Source organism: Myotis nattereri (genome assembly GCF_964212035.1).
Source record: "Myotis nattereri genome assembly, chromosome: 2".
In the NCBI taxonomy this organism is placed as follows: Eukaryota; Metazoa; Chordata; class Mammalia; order Chiroptera; family Vespertilionidae; genus Myotis; species Myotis nattereri.
This window is the reverse complement of record NC_138076.1, coordinates 139,280,092-139,298,938: the sequence shown is the minus strand read 5'-3', so window position 1 is coordinate 139,298,938 and position 18,847 is coordinate 139,280,092. Positions and strand designations below refer to the sequence as shown.

The window sequence follows — 18,847 nt, the reverse complement described above, 5'->3', positions numbered from 1 at the left end:
TCATTTTTTCTGTGTGTGTTCCACTTCAGTACAAGCAAAGCATGATGTAATGATAACAGTATCCTCTTTTGGTTTGGGTCAAAAATAAACAAACACACTGACAAATCTATAGTGTTCAGTTATAGGAGGAAAATCAAACAAGAGATGATGTAACACAAAAAAAAAATTTAAATGAAAACTTCTAATTGTTTTCACCAGTTCTTACTTCTTTTTTTTTTTTTTAAATATATTTTATTGATTTTTTACAGAGAGGAAGGGAGAGAGATAGACAGTTAGAAACATCGATGAGAGAGAAACATCGACCAGCTGCCTCCTGCACATCTCCTACTGGGGATATGCCCGCAACCCAGGTACATGCCCTTGACCGGAATCGAACCTGGGACCCTTCAGTCCGCAGGCCGATGCTCTATCCACTGAGCCAAACCGGTTTCGGCCAGTTCTTACTTCTTATACACGATTAAAAACAGAAAAGCTTTTAAAAAGCAAGTGTGTATGTATTATAATATTTCTGTATTTGTAAAATAAGAACTGCATTAGAGATTTTAGTTTTTAACTATCATTTCCTAATGGTCTATTTTCCAGATAATTTCCTGATCCTATTGCTGGAACATTTCCATTAGCAGGGCCTCTGTAGTATCTGGATTTAAGTTTTTACAGAGCAAATGTGGTCACTACCACAAAAGGTGACAGGTCTTCCCTTTGGGTCAGCATCACATTCTTTCAGCTACCCACTGCCCAGCTGAATACATAGACGGATCCTACATTGTTGGGTATCAGGCGAGTTCTCTCAATGATTAACTTAAGTCAGACCTTTAGACATGTTCAAATAAATCTTCTTGCACTGAATAGGGAACAGGTTTTTTTGGATTAGAGGAATGTGTTAGAAAACCAAGTAGTATTTCATATAATGAGTGAGTAGATTTGCTTGTGCCAAATGGACATTTAGTGAGTTTAATGAAATCATTCTCCTTTCTTAAGCTACAGAAGCAGCAGAAACGTTCAATTTTCCATTAGGATTTTTACCTGGGAAGTAGTACTGGTTCTAGACTCTGGGCTGCCACTGATGTCTAAATTCTCTTACAGTGTACACACGAGAATACCTGAAACACACACGCGCACAATCAATTACTAGATCACTGTGGTTAAGTATATTTTTAAAGTTACTCAAGCCTTACCTTTGCTGTGGCCCTGGCACGGAATTCGGGACAGCCATTAACAGTTATCGTTTCATGCATATATTGATACACCTAAAATGTTCACATAAAAAAGGAATGTGTAAGAACATTAAGAATATTAATTCTTTCATTGCAGACAATATGATACATTTTCATTGCAATACAAAAGTTCCCTGTCACAAAGTGAAATAGATCTGAATCAATTATCCTGATGCCTTGGGCCAAAAATCCTTCTTATTTTTTTTGGGGGGGGGGGGCAGGGGCTAAGGGTTAAAGGATGGAGTTTGGGGCAGACAAGGCAATCACTTTTATTCATAGGTTTTAAATTTGGCTGACCATGTTTATCAAATATAGAAACGCATATTTATTTTTCTTCTATATATTATAAAAATTACTTTGTTGGTAAAGATATTTTACCATTATATATAGCTCTATCTGTAAAATATGTGATAAAAATATACTTCTTGAATTCATGTAACACTTTCAAAATAGTTTTCCAAATCAATATTCCACAAAACCAGGATAACTATCTTTTCTTTGCATGTTGGTAGGTATGTTACTGTTCTTGACACACTCAGAATTCATAGACAAAAAAGTATTCAGAACAAAGACAAGTAAAGTAAGAGGTCCTTAAAACTAGTAACACAGAGCAACATACCAACTATGGGCTCAAGTTACCATTCATTTTTAGATGAAATAGTAAGAATGGGGGTAGAATCTGGATGCAGAATGATGTTGAAGAAAGCATAAAGGTTATGCTGACTAATCAATATATGTTTAAGCCTTACATTAATATAATTAGGGTAATGATGATTATTATTATTTAATGTTTTCTACATTATTTGGCCCTGATCTTTTGGGAAGAAATCTCCTAGGACATGAAGTTCATCCACACTTCGTAAGAAGAATTGACTGGCTGGCTGGTGTGGCTCAGTGGTTGAGCATCGACCCATGAACCAAGAGGTCACTGGTTCGATTCTTGGTCAGGCCACATGTCTGGGTTGCAGGCTCAGTCCCCAGTATGGGGCATGCAGGAGGCAGGAGATTAACAGTTCTCTCTCATCATTGATGCTTCTATCTCTCTCTCTCTCCCTCTCCCTTCTCTGAAATAAAACTATATTAAAGAAATGAAATAAATAAATAAAAGTTGCTGTGTGAGGAAGACACTAGGTAAGCCCTCCGAACCCAACCAGCTCTGCTGAGCATTGCCTGGCTCTATGACCCAGTTCTGTCCAATGAGAATTCAATTGAAAGTAGCAGAGAGACTTCTGGGAAAGTTTTGCTCTCTTGGTACAAGTTCTGTCCTTTTCCCTTCTCTACTTCTTGTCCTAAGTGTAAATATAATGAATCCTGGCAAGCAGCTGCATTTCTCTCAACTTGCAACAACAACAACAAAATAATCCTATATGTTTAAGCCACTAAAGTTTGACTTTTTGCTATTTTCAGCCAAGAGAATTCCTGATTGTTATAGTATTCAAATAAATCGTATATAGAAGCATGCTGTCTTTAAAGTTGGTTATCTTCTATCCCCATAAGGTTCCAAAATATTATAATTTGCTCATTAGGAATTGGTGCGAATTGTTAACCTGAGAGCTTAGAAACTGAAAAAGGATAGACTAAAATTGTAGTTTAATAAAAGGGTGGTAGAGACTAACTCTTTGAAAAACACTGTTAAGAAAATAAAAAGACAAATTGACTGGGAGAAAATAATTGCAAAACACATAGCTGATAAAGGTCTCATATCCAGAACACATAAATAACTCTCCAAAGTCAATAATAAGAAAACAACCTGATTAAAAATTGGGTAATGTGTTTGAACAGGCATGTCATCAAGGAAGATATATGGTTGGCTAATATGAAAAGATACTCAACATAGTCACTAGGGAAAAATTGAAATTAAAACCATAATTAGGTACATCTACACACTTATTAGAATGTCTAGTTTTTTTAAAAATACTGACAATACTTAAGTACAAGAATGTTGAACAACTAGAACTCTCAAATATTGCTGGTCGAATGGAAAATGGCACAGCTACTTGAAAAAACAAGATAACAGGTTTCTACAAAGTTAAATCTGCACTTACTATAGGATTCAGTTGTCTACTTCTAGTTACTTATCCAAGATAAAAATAAATGTATGTTCATTAGCCATGGTCATGTCATTACGAGTGTCAAGAGCATGTACCCGGGTTGTAGGTTCCAACCTTGGCCCTGGTTGGGGTACGTGCAGGAGGCAACCAATTGATGGGTGTCTCTCACATCATGTTTTTTTCTCTCTCTCCTCTGTCTCTATTCCCCTCCTTCCTTCTTGTCCACTCTCTCTGAATAGCAATGGAAAAAAAAATATCCTCGGGCGGTAATTAACAAAAAAATAAAAGTGTATGTTCATTAAATAATGAGATGTAAACACTTGTAATAGCTTTATTTATCATTGCCACAAACTGGAAACAACTCAGATAGCTTTCAACTGTGAATGAATAATAAAATGCAAGTATATCAATTAATATAATGGAATAATAAAGCTAAGCAATAAAAAGGAACAGACTATCATATATGCAGCAGTAAGGATAAATCTCAAATGCATGTTGCTAAGTGAAAAAAAAACAACACATATTCTATGATGATTTTACTTTTACGATACTCTGGAAAAAAAGAAAATAATAGGGGAAAAAACAGATCCAAATTTGCTAGAAGCTGGAGTGGAGATGAGTTGACTATCAGGAATGGGGGAATTTGGAGGGGGGCATTGGAACTGTTCTATATCATGACTGGAGGCCCAGTGCACAAATTCATGCACCAGTGGGGTCCCTTGGCCTGGCTTGTGGGATCAGGTCAAAACCGGCTCTCCAACATCCCCTGAGGGGTCCTGGATTGCTAGAGGGTGCAGGCCAGGCCAAGGGACCCCACTGGTGCATGGTCAGAGCCAGGGGAAGGACACAGGAGGTTGGCCAGCCAGGGAGGGACCGCAGGAAGGCTCCAGGGTGTGTTTGGCCCATCTTGCTCAGTGCCGATCTGACGGAGCCCAGCAGCAAGCTAACCTATGATCGAAGCATATGCCCCCTGGTGGTCAGTGCACATCATAGCAACTGGTCAACCAGTTGACTGTCTGCCCCCTGGTGGTCAGTGCACATCATAGCGAGCGTTTGAGTGGCCTTAGCATATTACCCTTTGATTGGTTGAACGGACAACCAAACACAGCATATTAGGCTTTGATTATATAGGATAACGGTGTATGGGCAAATAATTTTTGATAAAAGAGCCAAAAACATAAAATGAAGAAAAGAAAGCCACTTCATTAAATGGTGCTGGGAAAACTGGAATGGAAATAGACTGTTGTTTGACCCCATGTACAAAAACTAATTCAAAATAGCTGAAACCGGTTTGGCTCAGTGGATGGAGCATCGGCCTGCGGACTGAGAGGTCCCGAGTTCGATTCCGGTCAAGGGCATGTACCTGGGTTGCGGGCACAGGATGTGCAGGAGGCAGCTGATCGATGTTTCTCTCTCATCGATGTTTCTAACTCTATCTCTCTCCCTTCCTCTCTGTGAAAAATCAATAAAATATATTTTTTTAAAAAAATTAATTCAAAATAGATCAAATGCTGAGATATAAGATCTGAAACAGTAAATTGCATGAAAGAAAACATAGATAATAAACTTATGGATCTTGTGGAGAACATTTTATGAATTTAACCCCAAAGGCAAGGGAAGTGAAGGCAAAAATAAATGAATGGAATTATATCAAACTAAAAGACTTTTGCACAGCAAAAGGAAACAACAACACAAAATGTCAACCAACTGAATGGGAGATGATATTTGCAAACAACAGCTTCAATAAGGGGATAATATCCAAAATATACAAAGAACTCATACAACTCAACAACAAACAAACAATGCAATGAAAATGGGCAGAGGACCTGAACAAACATTTCTCTCAAGAAGATATATGAAAAGATACTCAAATTCTCTAACTACTGGAGAAATGCATATCAAAACTACAATGAGATACCACCTCACACCTGTTAGAATGCCTATTATCAACAAGACAAGTAATGACAAGTGTTGGAGAGGTTGTGGAGAAAAAAGAGCCCTCATTCACTTCTGATAGGAATGTAAACTGGAAGACCACTATAGAAAATAGTATGAAGGTTTCTCAAAAAATTAAGAATAGAGTTTCATATGACCCAGCACCCCCTCTTCTGGATATATATAACCCCCAGATATGAAAACATTTATTTGTAAAGACTTACCAACCCCTATGTTCATTGCAGCATTATTCATGGTGGTTAAGACATGAAAAACAATGGGTGTCCTTTGATACATTATTAAAAATTTAAATTATTTATTGTTCAAAGTATTACATATGTCTCCTTTTTCCCCCATTGACCTCTCCCCGGCTGTTCCCACCCTCCACCACATGCCCTCACCCCCCTACTGTCTGTGTCTATGGGTTATTGTTATATGCATGCATACAAGTCCTTTGGTTGATCTCTTACCCCCTCCCCCCTGTCCCTTCCCTCTGAAGTTTGAAGGTCTGTTTATGCTTCTATGTCTCCGGATCTATTTTTGTTTATGTTGTTCATTGTAGTCCACAAATGAGTGAGATCATGTGATATTTATCTTTCTCCAACTGGCTTATTTCACTTAGAATAATGCTTTCCAGGTCCATCCATGCTGTTGCAAATGGTAAGAGTTCCTTCTTTTTTTACAGCAGCGTAATATTCCATTGTGTAGATGTATCACAGTTTTCTAATCCACTCATCTGCTGATGGGCACTTAGGCTGTTTCCAAATCTTAGCTATTGTAAAATTGTGCTGCTATGAACACGGGGGTGCATATATCCTTTTTGATTTCTTTGGATATATTCCTAGAAGTGGGATTACTGGGTCAACTAGGAGTTCCATTTTTAATTTTTTGAGGAAATTCTATACTGTTTTGCACAGTGGCTGCACCAGTCTGCATTCCCACCAGCAGTACATGAGGGTTCCTTTTTCTCCACATCCTTGCCAGCACTTGTCATTTGTTGATTTGTTGATGATAGTCATTCTGACAGGTGTGAGATGGTACCTCATTGTCATTTTGATTTACAGCTCTCAGATTATTAGTGATTTTGAGCATGTTTTCATATGTCTCTTGGCCTTCTGTATGTCCACTTTTAAAAAGTATCTATTTAGGTTCTTTGCCCATTTTTTGATTGGTTTGTTTATCTTCCTTTTGTTAAGTTCTATGAGTTCCCCGTAAATATTGGAGATTAAACCCTTATCAGAGATAAGATTGGCAAATATGTTCTCCCATGCAGTGGGCTTTCTTGTTGTTTTGTTGATGGTTTCTTTTGCTGTGCAGGAGCTTTTTATTTTGATGTAGTCCCATTTGTTTATTTTCTTCTTAGTTTTTATTGTCCTACGAGTTGTATCAGTAAAGATATTGCTATGACATATATCTGATATATTGCTACCTGTGAATTCTTATAAGATTTTTATGGTTTCCCATCTTACGTTTAAGTCCTTTATCCACTTTGAGTTTATTTTTGTGTATGGTGTTCAGTTGGAGATCTAGTTTCATTTTTTTGCATGTAAATGTCTAATTTCCCCAATACCATTTATTGAAGAGACTGTCTTGACTCCATTGTATGCTCTTGCCTCCTTTGTCAAATATTAACTGAGCATAATTCCTTGGGTCTATTCCTGGGTTCTCTGTTCTGTTCCATTGGTCTTTATGTCTGTTCTTGTGCCAGTACCAGGCTGTTTTGAGAACAGTGGCTTTGTAATATAGCTTTATATCTGGTATTGTGATCCCTCCTACTTTGTTCTTCTTTCTCAAGATTGCTGTGGCTACTCGGGGTCTTTTTTTTTACTCCAGATGAATTTTTGGAGAGTTTGTTCTAGGTCTGTGAAATATGCCATTGGTATTTTAATCGGGATTGCAGTGAATCTATAGATTGCTTTGGGTAGTATGAACATTTTAATGTTGTTGATTTTACCAATCCATGAACATGGTACATTCTTCCATTTGTTTATGTCTTCCTCTTTCTCTTTTTTCAACATCTTGTCATTTTCTGAGTATAGATCCTGTAGTTTTCTGAGTATAGGTCCTGTAGTTTTCTGAGTAACCTCCTTAGTTAAGTTTATTGCTAGGTATCTTAATTATTTTCAATATATTTTATTGATTTTTTACAGAGAGGAAGGGAGAGTAATAGAGAGTTAGAAACATCAATCAGAGAGAAACATCAATCAGCTGCCTCCTGCACACCCCACACTGGGGATGTGCCCGCAACCAAGTACATGCCCTTGACCAGAATCGAACCCAGGACCTTTCAGTCTGCAAGCTGACACTCTATCCACTGAGCCAAACCGGTTAGGCTCTCTTAATTTTTTTGTTGCAATGATAAGTGGCATTGTTTTTTTTAGTTTCTCTTTCTATGAGTTCATTACTGGTGTATAAAAAGACCATAGATTTCTGGGTGTTAATTTTGTATCTTGCTAGATTGAGAAATTCATTTATTAAGTTCAGTAGTCTTTTGATGGAGTCTTTAAGACTTTCTATGTACAATATCATGTACCTTCTTTTTAAAATATATTTTTATTGGTTTTAGAGAAGAAGGGAGAAGAAGAGAAAGAGATAGAAACATCAATGATAATGAGAATCATTGATCTGCTGCCTTGGACATGCCCCCTACTGGGGATTGAGCCCACACCCTGGTATGTGCCCCTGACAGGAATCGAACCTGGGACCCTTCTGTCCAAAGGCCGAGGCTCTATACATTGAGCCAAACTGGCTAGGGTCATGTACTTTCTTAATAGCATTGAGAACTCAATCTACCTCTCACAGCCCACACATGTATTTCCAAGGTCAATTACATGAATCAGACTTCCTGATCTAATATGATAAATTCCATTTATGATTTGCTTTAAAGGATATTAAGTAAACTACAATAATAGAAAAGTTAAATTGAAAGGGCCTGTGATTTTTACCAGTCTTGTGTCTCAGAGTGAATTTATGTGAAAATGCTATTACTAGACTGAAGGAAAATATAGTCTCAAATTACAAGTGATCTTCAATGCTTAGATTTAGATCAATTGGAGCTAAAGAACATTTTGGACAAAATAATGCCTTTAAATATCTCCCCATCTGCCTAGCCAAGTTACAAAGGAACTGGGATTGTTTCTGAAATGATGCTAATAGCTTAATTCTACTGAATAGGACACATGAAGAAAGTTATTTATTACTCTACCTCCTAAATGATGTAAGAGGGATCAGAGGACCTTTAAGGAAGGTCTTCTGGAATCACTTAACAAAGTGGATTAAATGCCCCCCTCCTGAATGACAGTAAATTTCACATTTTTAATTTGTTTTTGGCTCTGTAGGAACTCATTAGGGAAGCATTAGGGCTATTGATATGTTACATAACACAGTCCTCAAAATTTCTATCAATTTTGAAATTTCCAGAAGTTATTTATATAACTTGTTTTAAACTAATTGAAATGTCTATGCCTTGTACTTAATTTTCCAAAGGGAACAGAAAATACTTTGTTCAGTTTCATAATTTCACAACTAAATATTCTATTATATAAAAGCAGAATGATTTAGTTGCGGAGTTCTGAAACTGAAGAATGACTATAATTTTTAAAATGGTGCCATTAGCATTAAGTTCTCTATTTTTTTTAATAACTGGCTTGCATTACCTAGTGGGTTAACACATTTAGCTTACATGAGGTAGTACAAACTAAGTATTTTGTGCAAATCATTTAATAACTGCAAGGAAAAAGTGAGATTACAAATAACAGAGCATTCCCACAGGGTCCACATGGTAAGTGGCCAGGCCACCAGGGAGAAATCTCTTTCCTTATGGTTGACTAAAAAAAAACCACATTCCCTTAAGGCAGCTGTTCCCGTTCTGTCCTTGTTACACAACCAGAGTCCCCTGTTACAGGAGATGCCTGAGCATAATTTTGGAAAAATGTCATTTCCCATTAGTATAGCACCATTCAAAGGAACTGGATTTGTATTTTCTTATTTTGAGTAAAACTCAAAGTTTGGGGCCTAATAAGACTCATTCTACTGATTGGATTAAGACAATGGGAAATCTCATGAAGGATCCCAATGTGCTAGAATATTGGCCCAGCAGTGTTGAGATGACCAGTGTAGTTAAAAGTTTTCAAGAGTTGTAAAGTCAGTTCTTACTTCTTAAAATAAGTCTTTATCTGGAAAATAAATTTAATCATTTTGGATCAATTAGGTGTATAATATCCTTGTCATATTGGCCATATCAGCTAAACAATGAACACTAAAGAAAAAATTTAGCTCACACATTAAGAATCAACCTCAATATTCCATTGATTGAATTAAAATTACTATAACTAACAATAAGGTTACCAGATGTAGCACTAGAAACACAGGATGCATAATTAAATTTGAATTTCAGACAAACAATGATACATTTTTAGTTTAAGTATGTCCAATACAATATTTTGGACTTTATAAACAGATTATGGTTGAAGGGAAACTATTCTAGTTTGGTTGGCAGGAAAGGTTGGATACAATTCAGGGCAGAATAGTGAATTCAATTAAGGAGTAAATGGAACAGAACTTGGTGATGGTAAGCTTTGAGTGAGAACAGATAGGAAGAGTTGCAGTTTGGTCATGTGAGCAGAATAGGGGATACTAAGTTTGACTTAGCTAATGTTATTTGAGTTGTCTTGTGATCTCTAAAAGATGTCCAGTATTCAGCTAGATACATAGGTCTGAAGGTCAGAAGATATAGGCTGTAATATAAAATTCGTGAGCTACTATTTAGTTGGAAAATGAAGCCCTTGGTGTCTATGTTATCCTCCACGAGAAATTTAGAGTGAGAAGTAGAGAGGTTTTTGATGGGCTCCCACATCTACTTAGGCAACTTATAAGCCAAGCCTTAGTCTTGCTTAACCTATAGACGTAAGGCATAGTATTTTAAATTTAAATAACTCACATGTACTCTTTTTTAAATGACATATATTCAGGAGAAAAGAAATATAAAGAAATAAATGTAAGTGATTTGACAGTAAAAGTAATTCATATATACGTTACAGAAAATTTGTACAATATAGAACTACACAAGGAATAAATTTTAAAAATTATATAATTCCATACCAGGATGCAGTCACTGTTAACATTTTGGGGGACATATTCCTAGGCTGTCTTACTTATTGACTTAAAAAATCAATATCAAGTTATTCATGATATACTTTTTATAATCTGATTTTCAGTTAAGTATTAGGTATAGTTTCCCTACATATTAAATACCCTTCTTCATTATTTTAATGGTGCCATCATATTTGACCTTATAAATGTACCATAGTGTATTTATGAAAATATGATTGAAAAATGAGGGTGCTCATTGGGTTACTCAAATTTTTCACAACTCTGAAAATTAAATAATGACTACAAAATAAAATTTAGCAAGTAGGTGAATTCAAAAATACCGAATTCATGAATAATGAGGATTGATTGTATAAGAATAATTCATTTAAGAAGCTACAAAAGAATATCAGAATGCGCTCCCCTTTCCTGGCTCATTATTATGAAAACACCAGACTATACACTTTATGGAGAGGAGTTTTCCATTTCATCTTTTCTCATGTGTTATAGTAAATGGAACTTATGTTCAAGGCATCAGACTTGGCTCTGTATAATGAATTTCATATAGTGCATGCTATGACTATAAAACAATCACTAAGTTTGAATTAGGGATCAAAGATAACCCATAGCTTTTAAAATGCACACGTTTGATAGAAAAAGAGAAGGAAAAACGAAAGGGGATTTAAAAACTGCTGGCATTAAGACAGACTTCTGTTATAGAGTTTTATTTCAAGTTCATTCATTCAAGGGTTAAGTGGACACTCAGAAATAATGACTTTGTTCTCCATTTTCTTAAAATTAAAAAGGTAATTGAAATAGAGCAAGTAAATAAACATAATTAAACATACTGGTTTATCAAGATAAAGCCTAAAAATGTTCAAAGGTTGGTCGTACAAAAGAGCAGTCAATGTATCTTCTCAAAGATAAGAGAGAGAACAAAATCACCTATCCATAACTGTACACAAACTTAAATAAACTGCTATAAGGACAGGTTTGTTGTTTTTTGGGTTTTGTTTTTTTTTTGCCTTGAATTATCCAGATTGTTTCCTTCTCTATTTTTGATGAGCTGTTTACTTACATGTCCTGACACCTATGATGGCACAGTCTCCCAAGTACGAGAGAACAGAGGCTCGTAATAACTCCCAGGAGGTAAATACGTTTTGAAAATGAGAATATTTGGATGTGGCCCACTTGATGTGGCATTTGACTTAGTCCTCTTAACACATATAAATACATTTAAGACACCGCTGCTTCACAACCAGGCAATGGGTACAGCAAATAGGTCTTATCTTTGCCCCATCCCATACCCCATCTGGAGGTGTGGGTCATGCTCGCTGTGAAGCTCATGAATAAGGTTGTCATGCATGATGCTTAAGTATAGGGTATGTAAGGGGATGTAAATACAGCAAAGGAAATATAGTCAATAATATTGTGATAAATGTGTATGGTGCCAGGGGGTTACTGGAAATATCGGGGGGAAACACTTTATCAAATATATGATTGTCTAACCACTGTGCTGTATATCTGAAACCAAAACAAAATAATATTGGAAGTTAAAACGAAAAGAATAGGGTAAGTGCTAATATATCTTCAAGACCCTTATTTCAATTCTTTTGGATAAATACCCAGAACTTTCCTCAAATTTTGGACACTCCATACTGCTTTCCATAGCAGCTGCATTCCCACCAACAGTGTGCAAGGGTTCCAATTTCTCCACATCATCGCTAACACTTGTCTTTTGTTTATGCTAAGTGAAATAATAAGCCAGTCACAGAGAGACAAATACTGCATGATTCCATCTATATGAATCACAAATATGGGTGAGTTCACAAATACTGAATCTATGAATAATGAGGATTGATTGTATAATGATAATTCATTTAAGAAGCTACAGAATAAGAATATCAGAGCAGGCTCCCCTTTCCTGACACTGTCCTGGCTCATTATTACAGAAACACTAGACTATGGAAAGGCGTTTTCCACCTCATCTTTTTTCATGTGTTCTGCTAAATAATTCAAACTAATAGAATCAAAGAGTGAAATGGTGGTTGCTTGGAGTTGGAGCAATGGGAAAATGGGCAATTACTAAACAAGGGCCATGGAGTTTCAACTAAGCAAGGTGAACAAGTCCCAGAGTTCTGCTGTACAGCACTGTACCTATATTCAACAACACCACATTGCATGCTTTAAAATTAAATCTCATGTTAAGTGTTCTTATTACAATATACTAAAGATCAGGATAAGTACATCTCTTGTTCATGTCAATTGGAAATTCTTTTTCAAAAGCTAATTGATAAAAGGCTTGTTTTTGAAATACACTAAGCAAACATTCTCCTAAACCCCAAAATATATCTAGAGTTTAGTTTTGCAAAAATCACAGCTGCATTTTTCCAAAGTTTCACATTAAAATGATTTGTTACATATGTCAATTATACAACAATTTTTTAAAAAATATTTATCAAATATTATTTACACAGATCTTTCATTATTTCCATGTATGTAAACCTCAAAAGACAACATTACACTCATAAGTTTAAGGGAATAATAGTTAGAGCAACTGTATTTATTTCTTTGTTGAAACCAATTCAGCTTCCCTAGACATAAGGTTCAAGATGACATAGCAAGTCAAATTCAAGAGTCACTTCATAAGGCTTGACCCCTCTATCTAATTGTAACCCCACTGCGCTGAAAATCCCAGCTCTACGTGGATCTACTTAAGATTTTGTTCGAGTTGGTTTTATATCAAAACCAGGAAAAAAAGAAGTCAAAGAAAATGGCCACTTTACTGCTGTAACAGAAAACAACCAAAACTATGAGAAGAAAATAATGGACTGTTTACATTTGCCATCTAAGGATGAAAGCATCTGAATTTTTTTTCAGGAATGATTTTTTTTTTTATTTGCCAGGAAACAGGCTTGTGTTTTCATTAGGGATATTGTTGGAAGATCCCTACAAAGAAAAACATCTGCATCATTATCACAACTGTCAGAAGAATCATCCGGCATGCAAAGCTGTAAATGCCACTTGTCAGAGGAGATGCTAACCATTAAAAAGCCCAGACCTGAAAATGAACTAAACTTCATTTAACTTTTGAAAGTGATATGCCAAATTTAATTATAGAATGTAAGAAGTAAGCTATCAAAAATGCAACACTTTTATATGAAAACATTTCACAAGACATTTTCTCTCTGGAAGAAAAAATAGGTCAGTTTTATCAACATGGAAGATAATGTGAACCTGAATGTATTATTAATCTGTCCTCAGGCATGACAAAAGTCTGCCTTTGTATTTCCATATCCTTCGAATGCAATCTCATAAGAACCTAAGTTTTGAAGGTGTGGGAAGGGAGCTTAGAAAGTTTTAATTAGGTTGAGGTGTTTCATTACTACCTACCATAGTCAGGTAAGTGCTCTCAATTCAGGCTGATGCAAAGAATCTCTCAGCCAGTGATTATTCTATTCATTTTAATCAGAGATAACTGTCAGCATAACTCATCATTAAAAAAAACAACAGCAATAATTTTGCCAGGCTGGTGTGGCTCAATGGCTGCACATTGACCTATGAACCAGGAGGTTCAATTCCCAGTCAACGCACATGCCCGGGTTGCCGGCTTGATCCCCAGTGTGGGTGTGCAGAAGGCAGCTGATCAATGGTCCCTCTCATCACTGATGTTTCTCTCTCTCCCTCTCCTTTCCTCTCTGAAATCAAATTATATATGTTACAGATGAGAAAAGTAACTACCCAATCTTGTTCTTTAAATGAAAAGACTAAAAATATGCATTTACATAGGCAGTAAGAATACAAAGAGGACACTATTGACTTAGAAAGAGGCAAGGAATCAGAAGATTTATATATATATATATATATATATATATATATATATATATATATATATATACACAAACGTCTAGTTTTGGAGGAAATGTTCTGGATAGCTCACACCTCTCTTTGATCACATTCCTCTTCACTGCATAGTCGTTGGACTGGGACAGCAAACCTAATAGCTCACCGTGAATCCTGGCAACAATTCTATGACTCAACCAATTTATAGAGGAAACGTTTCTATGCTTATTTTGAGAAGGGGACTTCTCAAAAAAAATATGCTTATTTTTTTCCGGCAGCTGCCATATCAGATCATGATGTAGTGTGATCACAGTGTTCTATCTTAAGGTACCAAAATATCCCCTCTTGAACTGTACGGTGACACTGAGATCCTCAGCAAGATCCGAGTCCACTGCATTGTATTTTATGAAAGTGTGACCAGAGAAATGGGCCACTGCCCTCTGGCTCTTAGATAAGGGGATGAATTGGTGACTTACTGCTCTGTGATGACTACCCTGAAGAGGTAGATCAGGAGAAGGTCCCCTTCTCAAAATAAGCATAGAAACGTTTCCTCTATAAATTGGTTGAGTCATAGAATTGTTGCCAGGATTCACGGTGAGCTATTAGGTTTGTTGCCCATGTCTCCCGTGTGGAGTAGAAAGTCGCTATGGACTGTTTCTTAGCTCTGCGATTTTTCAACCAGTGTGTCACAGGTTGAAAACATGCAGCACCTGAGTGTTTAGACAGGGGCACTGACCTCTTTTCCCCTCCAGTGGTTCTCAACCTTCCTAACGCCGTGACCCTTTAATACAGCTCCTCATGTTGGGGTGACCCCCAACCATAAAATTATTTTCCTTGCTACTTCATAACTGTAATGTTGTTACTGTTATGAATCGTAATGTAAATATCTGATATGCAGGATGTATTTAGGCGACCCCTGTGAAAGGGTCGTTCGACCTCCAAAGGGATCACGACCCACAGGTTGAGGACTGCTGCCTTAGACCGTCAAATAAAAAATAATGACAATAGCCAACACAATAGCCATCTGCTGTGAATGAATGAAAATTACCCTTATTTTTTTTTGTCAGATTGGTAAAAACTATATTTTTTGGTGTGCCACAGAACTTTAGATATTAGTAGTGCCATGAGATGAAAAAGGTTGCAAATCACTGTCTTAATTGGTTTCCTAAATTCAATATTGCAATAATCAGGAACCAGGCAAGAAGTTACGATATCATAGGGTCTTAATCTATGATTCTCCAGAGGTTTACAGAAACACCGTGTGTGTGTGTTTGTGTGTGTGTGTGTGTGTGTGTGTGTGTGTGTTTGGGAGGATTTGCAATAGCTGACACAGATAATAAATCTTCCCTTCTTGATATTATGTAAAATAGAAACCAATCTTTGTTTCTATTTTGTCCACACAATCTTCAAAGAGAAAATATCATAAAGATAGAAAGGTTGTCTCACTTTTAATTATTTTACATAAATTAAACTTCAGATAATGAAACAGATACAAAGCTTTATAAAAGGAAATAATCAGTAAGACTACCAAGAGCTGTAGGTACTTGATTGCATTTGAATATTATTCAATTAGATTGCTAAGTAACTGACTTAGAGTTCCTTCTGAAAACTATTAAAGCATTTTTCTGACTCTTTATTGTTTCTGGGTTGTTATTTTTTTAAATCCAGTACAGCTACTCATACAAATAATGGTTTTTTTGTTTTGTCTTTTTTACTTTAAATCCTATTGTTTCAGATAGGAAGCACTCAGATGGAAATAACAAAAGATAAAATTCAAAATGGCCCAGACCAGATGGCTCGCAAATGTTGCTGCATAATGGAATCACCTGGGGACCCTTCAAATACACTGATGTCTGGCTCCCACCCAACATTCTGATCAAATTGCAAATGGGTGAGAGCTGGGCAGCAGGGTTTTAAAAGCTCTCTGGAGTGCAGTAAAGTTTGGGAACCACTGGCTCAAGCACTGAGAATGGCTAATCACAAGAAAATTCAAGGTAAAGTGAATCTAGAGAATTCGTTTAGGGACTTAATCTTGTCATCAAGGCCCCAGGTTTTCCCTCCTCTGAAATGCTCAGGAAGTCAGCTTTGTCTTTGGAGGCTTGTTCTCCATGTGGCCCTCAAAGACTCTCGGGGTCCCAAAAAATCATACCCGGACAGGACAACATCCAGTAGATGTGGTCTCTTTAAATAGCTATCATATATTTCTCAGAAACTTGTCACTGGGACGGCCACTCGGGCTACATTGGCAAGGTTAGAGTATTGCCCCCACCCTGGGAACCAATCACTCACTGGGGATTGACACTGTAGCCCATGCCTTATATTAAACCAATCGGATTTAGCAGAGGTTGGGTCACCCTTCCCCGAGTCATGTGGAGTGTAGGGATGAAGAGGTAGGGGGTGTAGGCACCTGAATAAAATCATATTTCTTCCTGTAAGGAAAAAGTGAAAGAAGCAGTTTGGTAGGAAATCTAGAATATCTATCTGTTCTCTCCTTTTCTCCATGTTCTACTCCATTCCACAGCTTGCCATCTATTTGGATAGGTTCCCTCTTACCCAGGCTTCCGTGAAATTTTTTCTTACACTCCTGACTTCATATGAACGTTGTGCTCCATAAAAATGAGCAATTATGATGATTCAGGGCTCAGAGGAATATCGACTGAAAACAACCTCATTCTTAAAGCATGTTTTAGTGGGAAGGGCTTATAGTAAATGTTGATTATTTTTAATCGACGGTTTGCTAGTATTTGCAACCCATCCTCCGCAGGCCTAGAAATGTGTAAAAAATTTCTTCAGCAAGTTTGTTTTTAATGTATCTTTATTGTTGAAAGTATTACAGATACCCCCTTTGTTTGTTTGTTTGTTTGTTTGTTTTCCCCCATTGATCCCCTCCATCCTGCACCCACCCCTCCCAGGCCTTCACCACTCTATTGTCTTCACCATGGTCGGCTAGTGTTTCATATTACCAATGTAACGTATTTGTAGTGTTTCTGTTTACATTTAAAGATTTACAGTCCACATAAGAATACTTATCCCTGAAGTGTTACTACACTGACAGCAAAGCAAGGGAGAGCTGGAAGCAGCTAGTTTAGGCCTCCTGCAGCGAAATAATGGATGGAAGGTTAGCAACCCCACTGCACCTTGCCGGAGTTTCTTCTCTCCAATAGTGCTGAAGTTGCCCCCAGGAGAGTGCAACAGTAATTATGGAGGCCATCTGCCTAGCACCAGGGTAATCACTCACAAAGTTCCTCCAACGTGTCAGTGTTCGCCTACTCAAGGATACAGAGACAGCCATGCTAGCAAGACAGGAAAGAAATGGACAGGATTACGCCTTTCTTCACAGCTGTGTGTTATTTGTCTTCTGGTATAATTTAGGTCAAAGTTCCCAGGAATTAATTAATTCAGAAACCAGGAGGTGGCGAGTATCTCATTTAACTGTCCCCTGAACACAGATCTGAAATGCTGCCTGCCAAGCTGCTCAGCAGGCCTAAGGCTCAGCTTTAGTGAACTAAGTGAGCACATACAACCTGCTGGATAAGACCGCAAGGCCAGGGCTTGCCTCTGGGCTGGTTTCACCAGGGGTTCCCATAAGTCGTAATCACTATCAGGTAGCAGGGCAGGCTCACTCTTGAGGAAACCCTAGAGCAGAGACTGTTCTTCCGTGTCAAAAACCAGACCCACTGCATCTCAACTGCTCTGCACGTGACACTTAAGGGAGATGGACAGTGATGTGATGCCCAATCTAAACAAAGACACAATTGCCAGCAAGAAGCTGCAAGGGTAAAGCACAAGATGAATTTAATGAAGCAGGAATTTTAGGGGGATATAGGCAGGCTTAGGGATTGTTTTAGAATTGGGGTCCATGGAAAAGCTCAGGGCTGCAGACTGGGAGAAAGTACATTTCTATAACACAAGGAAGCCAGATGCAGTTACATCTCCATAAGACCAGGGAGCAGCAACAGTTGCATTTCCATAAGACAAGGGAGCTGGAAGTAGCCAAGAAAGGTCTGTATTTACAAAATAAAGAGAAGGAAGCCCTTCATCCAGAAGGAGAGGAAGACAGCCCAAAGGGAACAGGAAAACAATAAGGAAGGGGGGAGGGGGAGAACCTCACATGTTTCATGTGAGGTTCAACCTTTGAGCCCAGGAGTTACTATAGTAACCAACTCAAAGGGGAATATTGAACAATCAGAGGAGATATCAAGGCACCAGGAACTGCAGCCTTTATAAGCCATAGGGAAAAAGAACTCAGTGAAAGGGCAAGGGCTATGCCCTCCATCTTGCCCCGTATCCTCCATGTTGGGGCAGCAGCCATGCGCTCAGGAAAGTACCTTCTTCCCGGAAGCCCAGGCCTCTGCTGGCCACGCCCGGAATCTTTTTAAACTAGCCAATGACAATCAGGAGATGTGCGCGCCATGGAGATGACCACATCCTGTGTAACAAGACCCGACTTGCACCTGGCCAATCGGCAGGGCCCACAGTCATCTCCCCTCCTCTCACTCCACCCCCCCTATTAAAACCCCATTTTTTTCCCACGGGGGTCTCTCGTCTCGCGGTTGCGAGGCTGGGAGCCAGACCTGGGTCTGTGGTAATAAAGACCTCTTTGCTTTTGCATCGGACACGGCTGGCTCCCTCGCGTGGTCTGTAGGGGATCTTGAAATCTGGGCATAACACTCAGTGGGACCCTTTCCCCCTTCCTACATGGGAGTCCATTCTGTG

At 37.8% G+C, this 18,847-nt stretch overlaps 1 protein-coding gene across 2 annotated transcripts in view; it reads right to left on the bottom strand.

Moving 5' to 3' along the window:
• The window catches only part of LIN7A (lin-7 homolog A, crumbs cell polarity complex component), a 139,650-nt gene that overhangs the window by 43,743 nt on the left and 77,060 nt on the right, over nucleotides 1-18,847 (bottom strand). The window contains exon 3 of one of the 2 annotated variants that reach the window (XM_081084177.1): nucleotides 1,176-1,247. In XM_081084177.1, the coding sequence (XP_080940303.1) occupies nucleotides 1,176-1,247 (72 nt within the window). Of the gene's footprint in view, nucleotides 1-1,023; nucleotides 1,100-1,175; nucleotides 1,248-18,847 lie in introns of those variants that run through there. The other variant, XM_081084178.1, reaches the window with a different exon arrangement.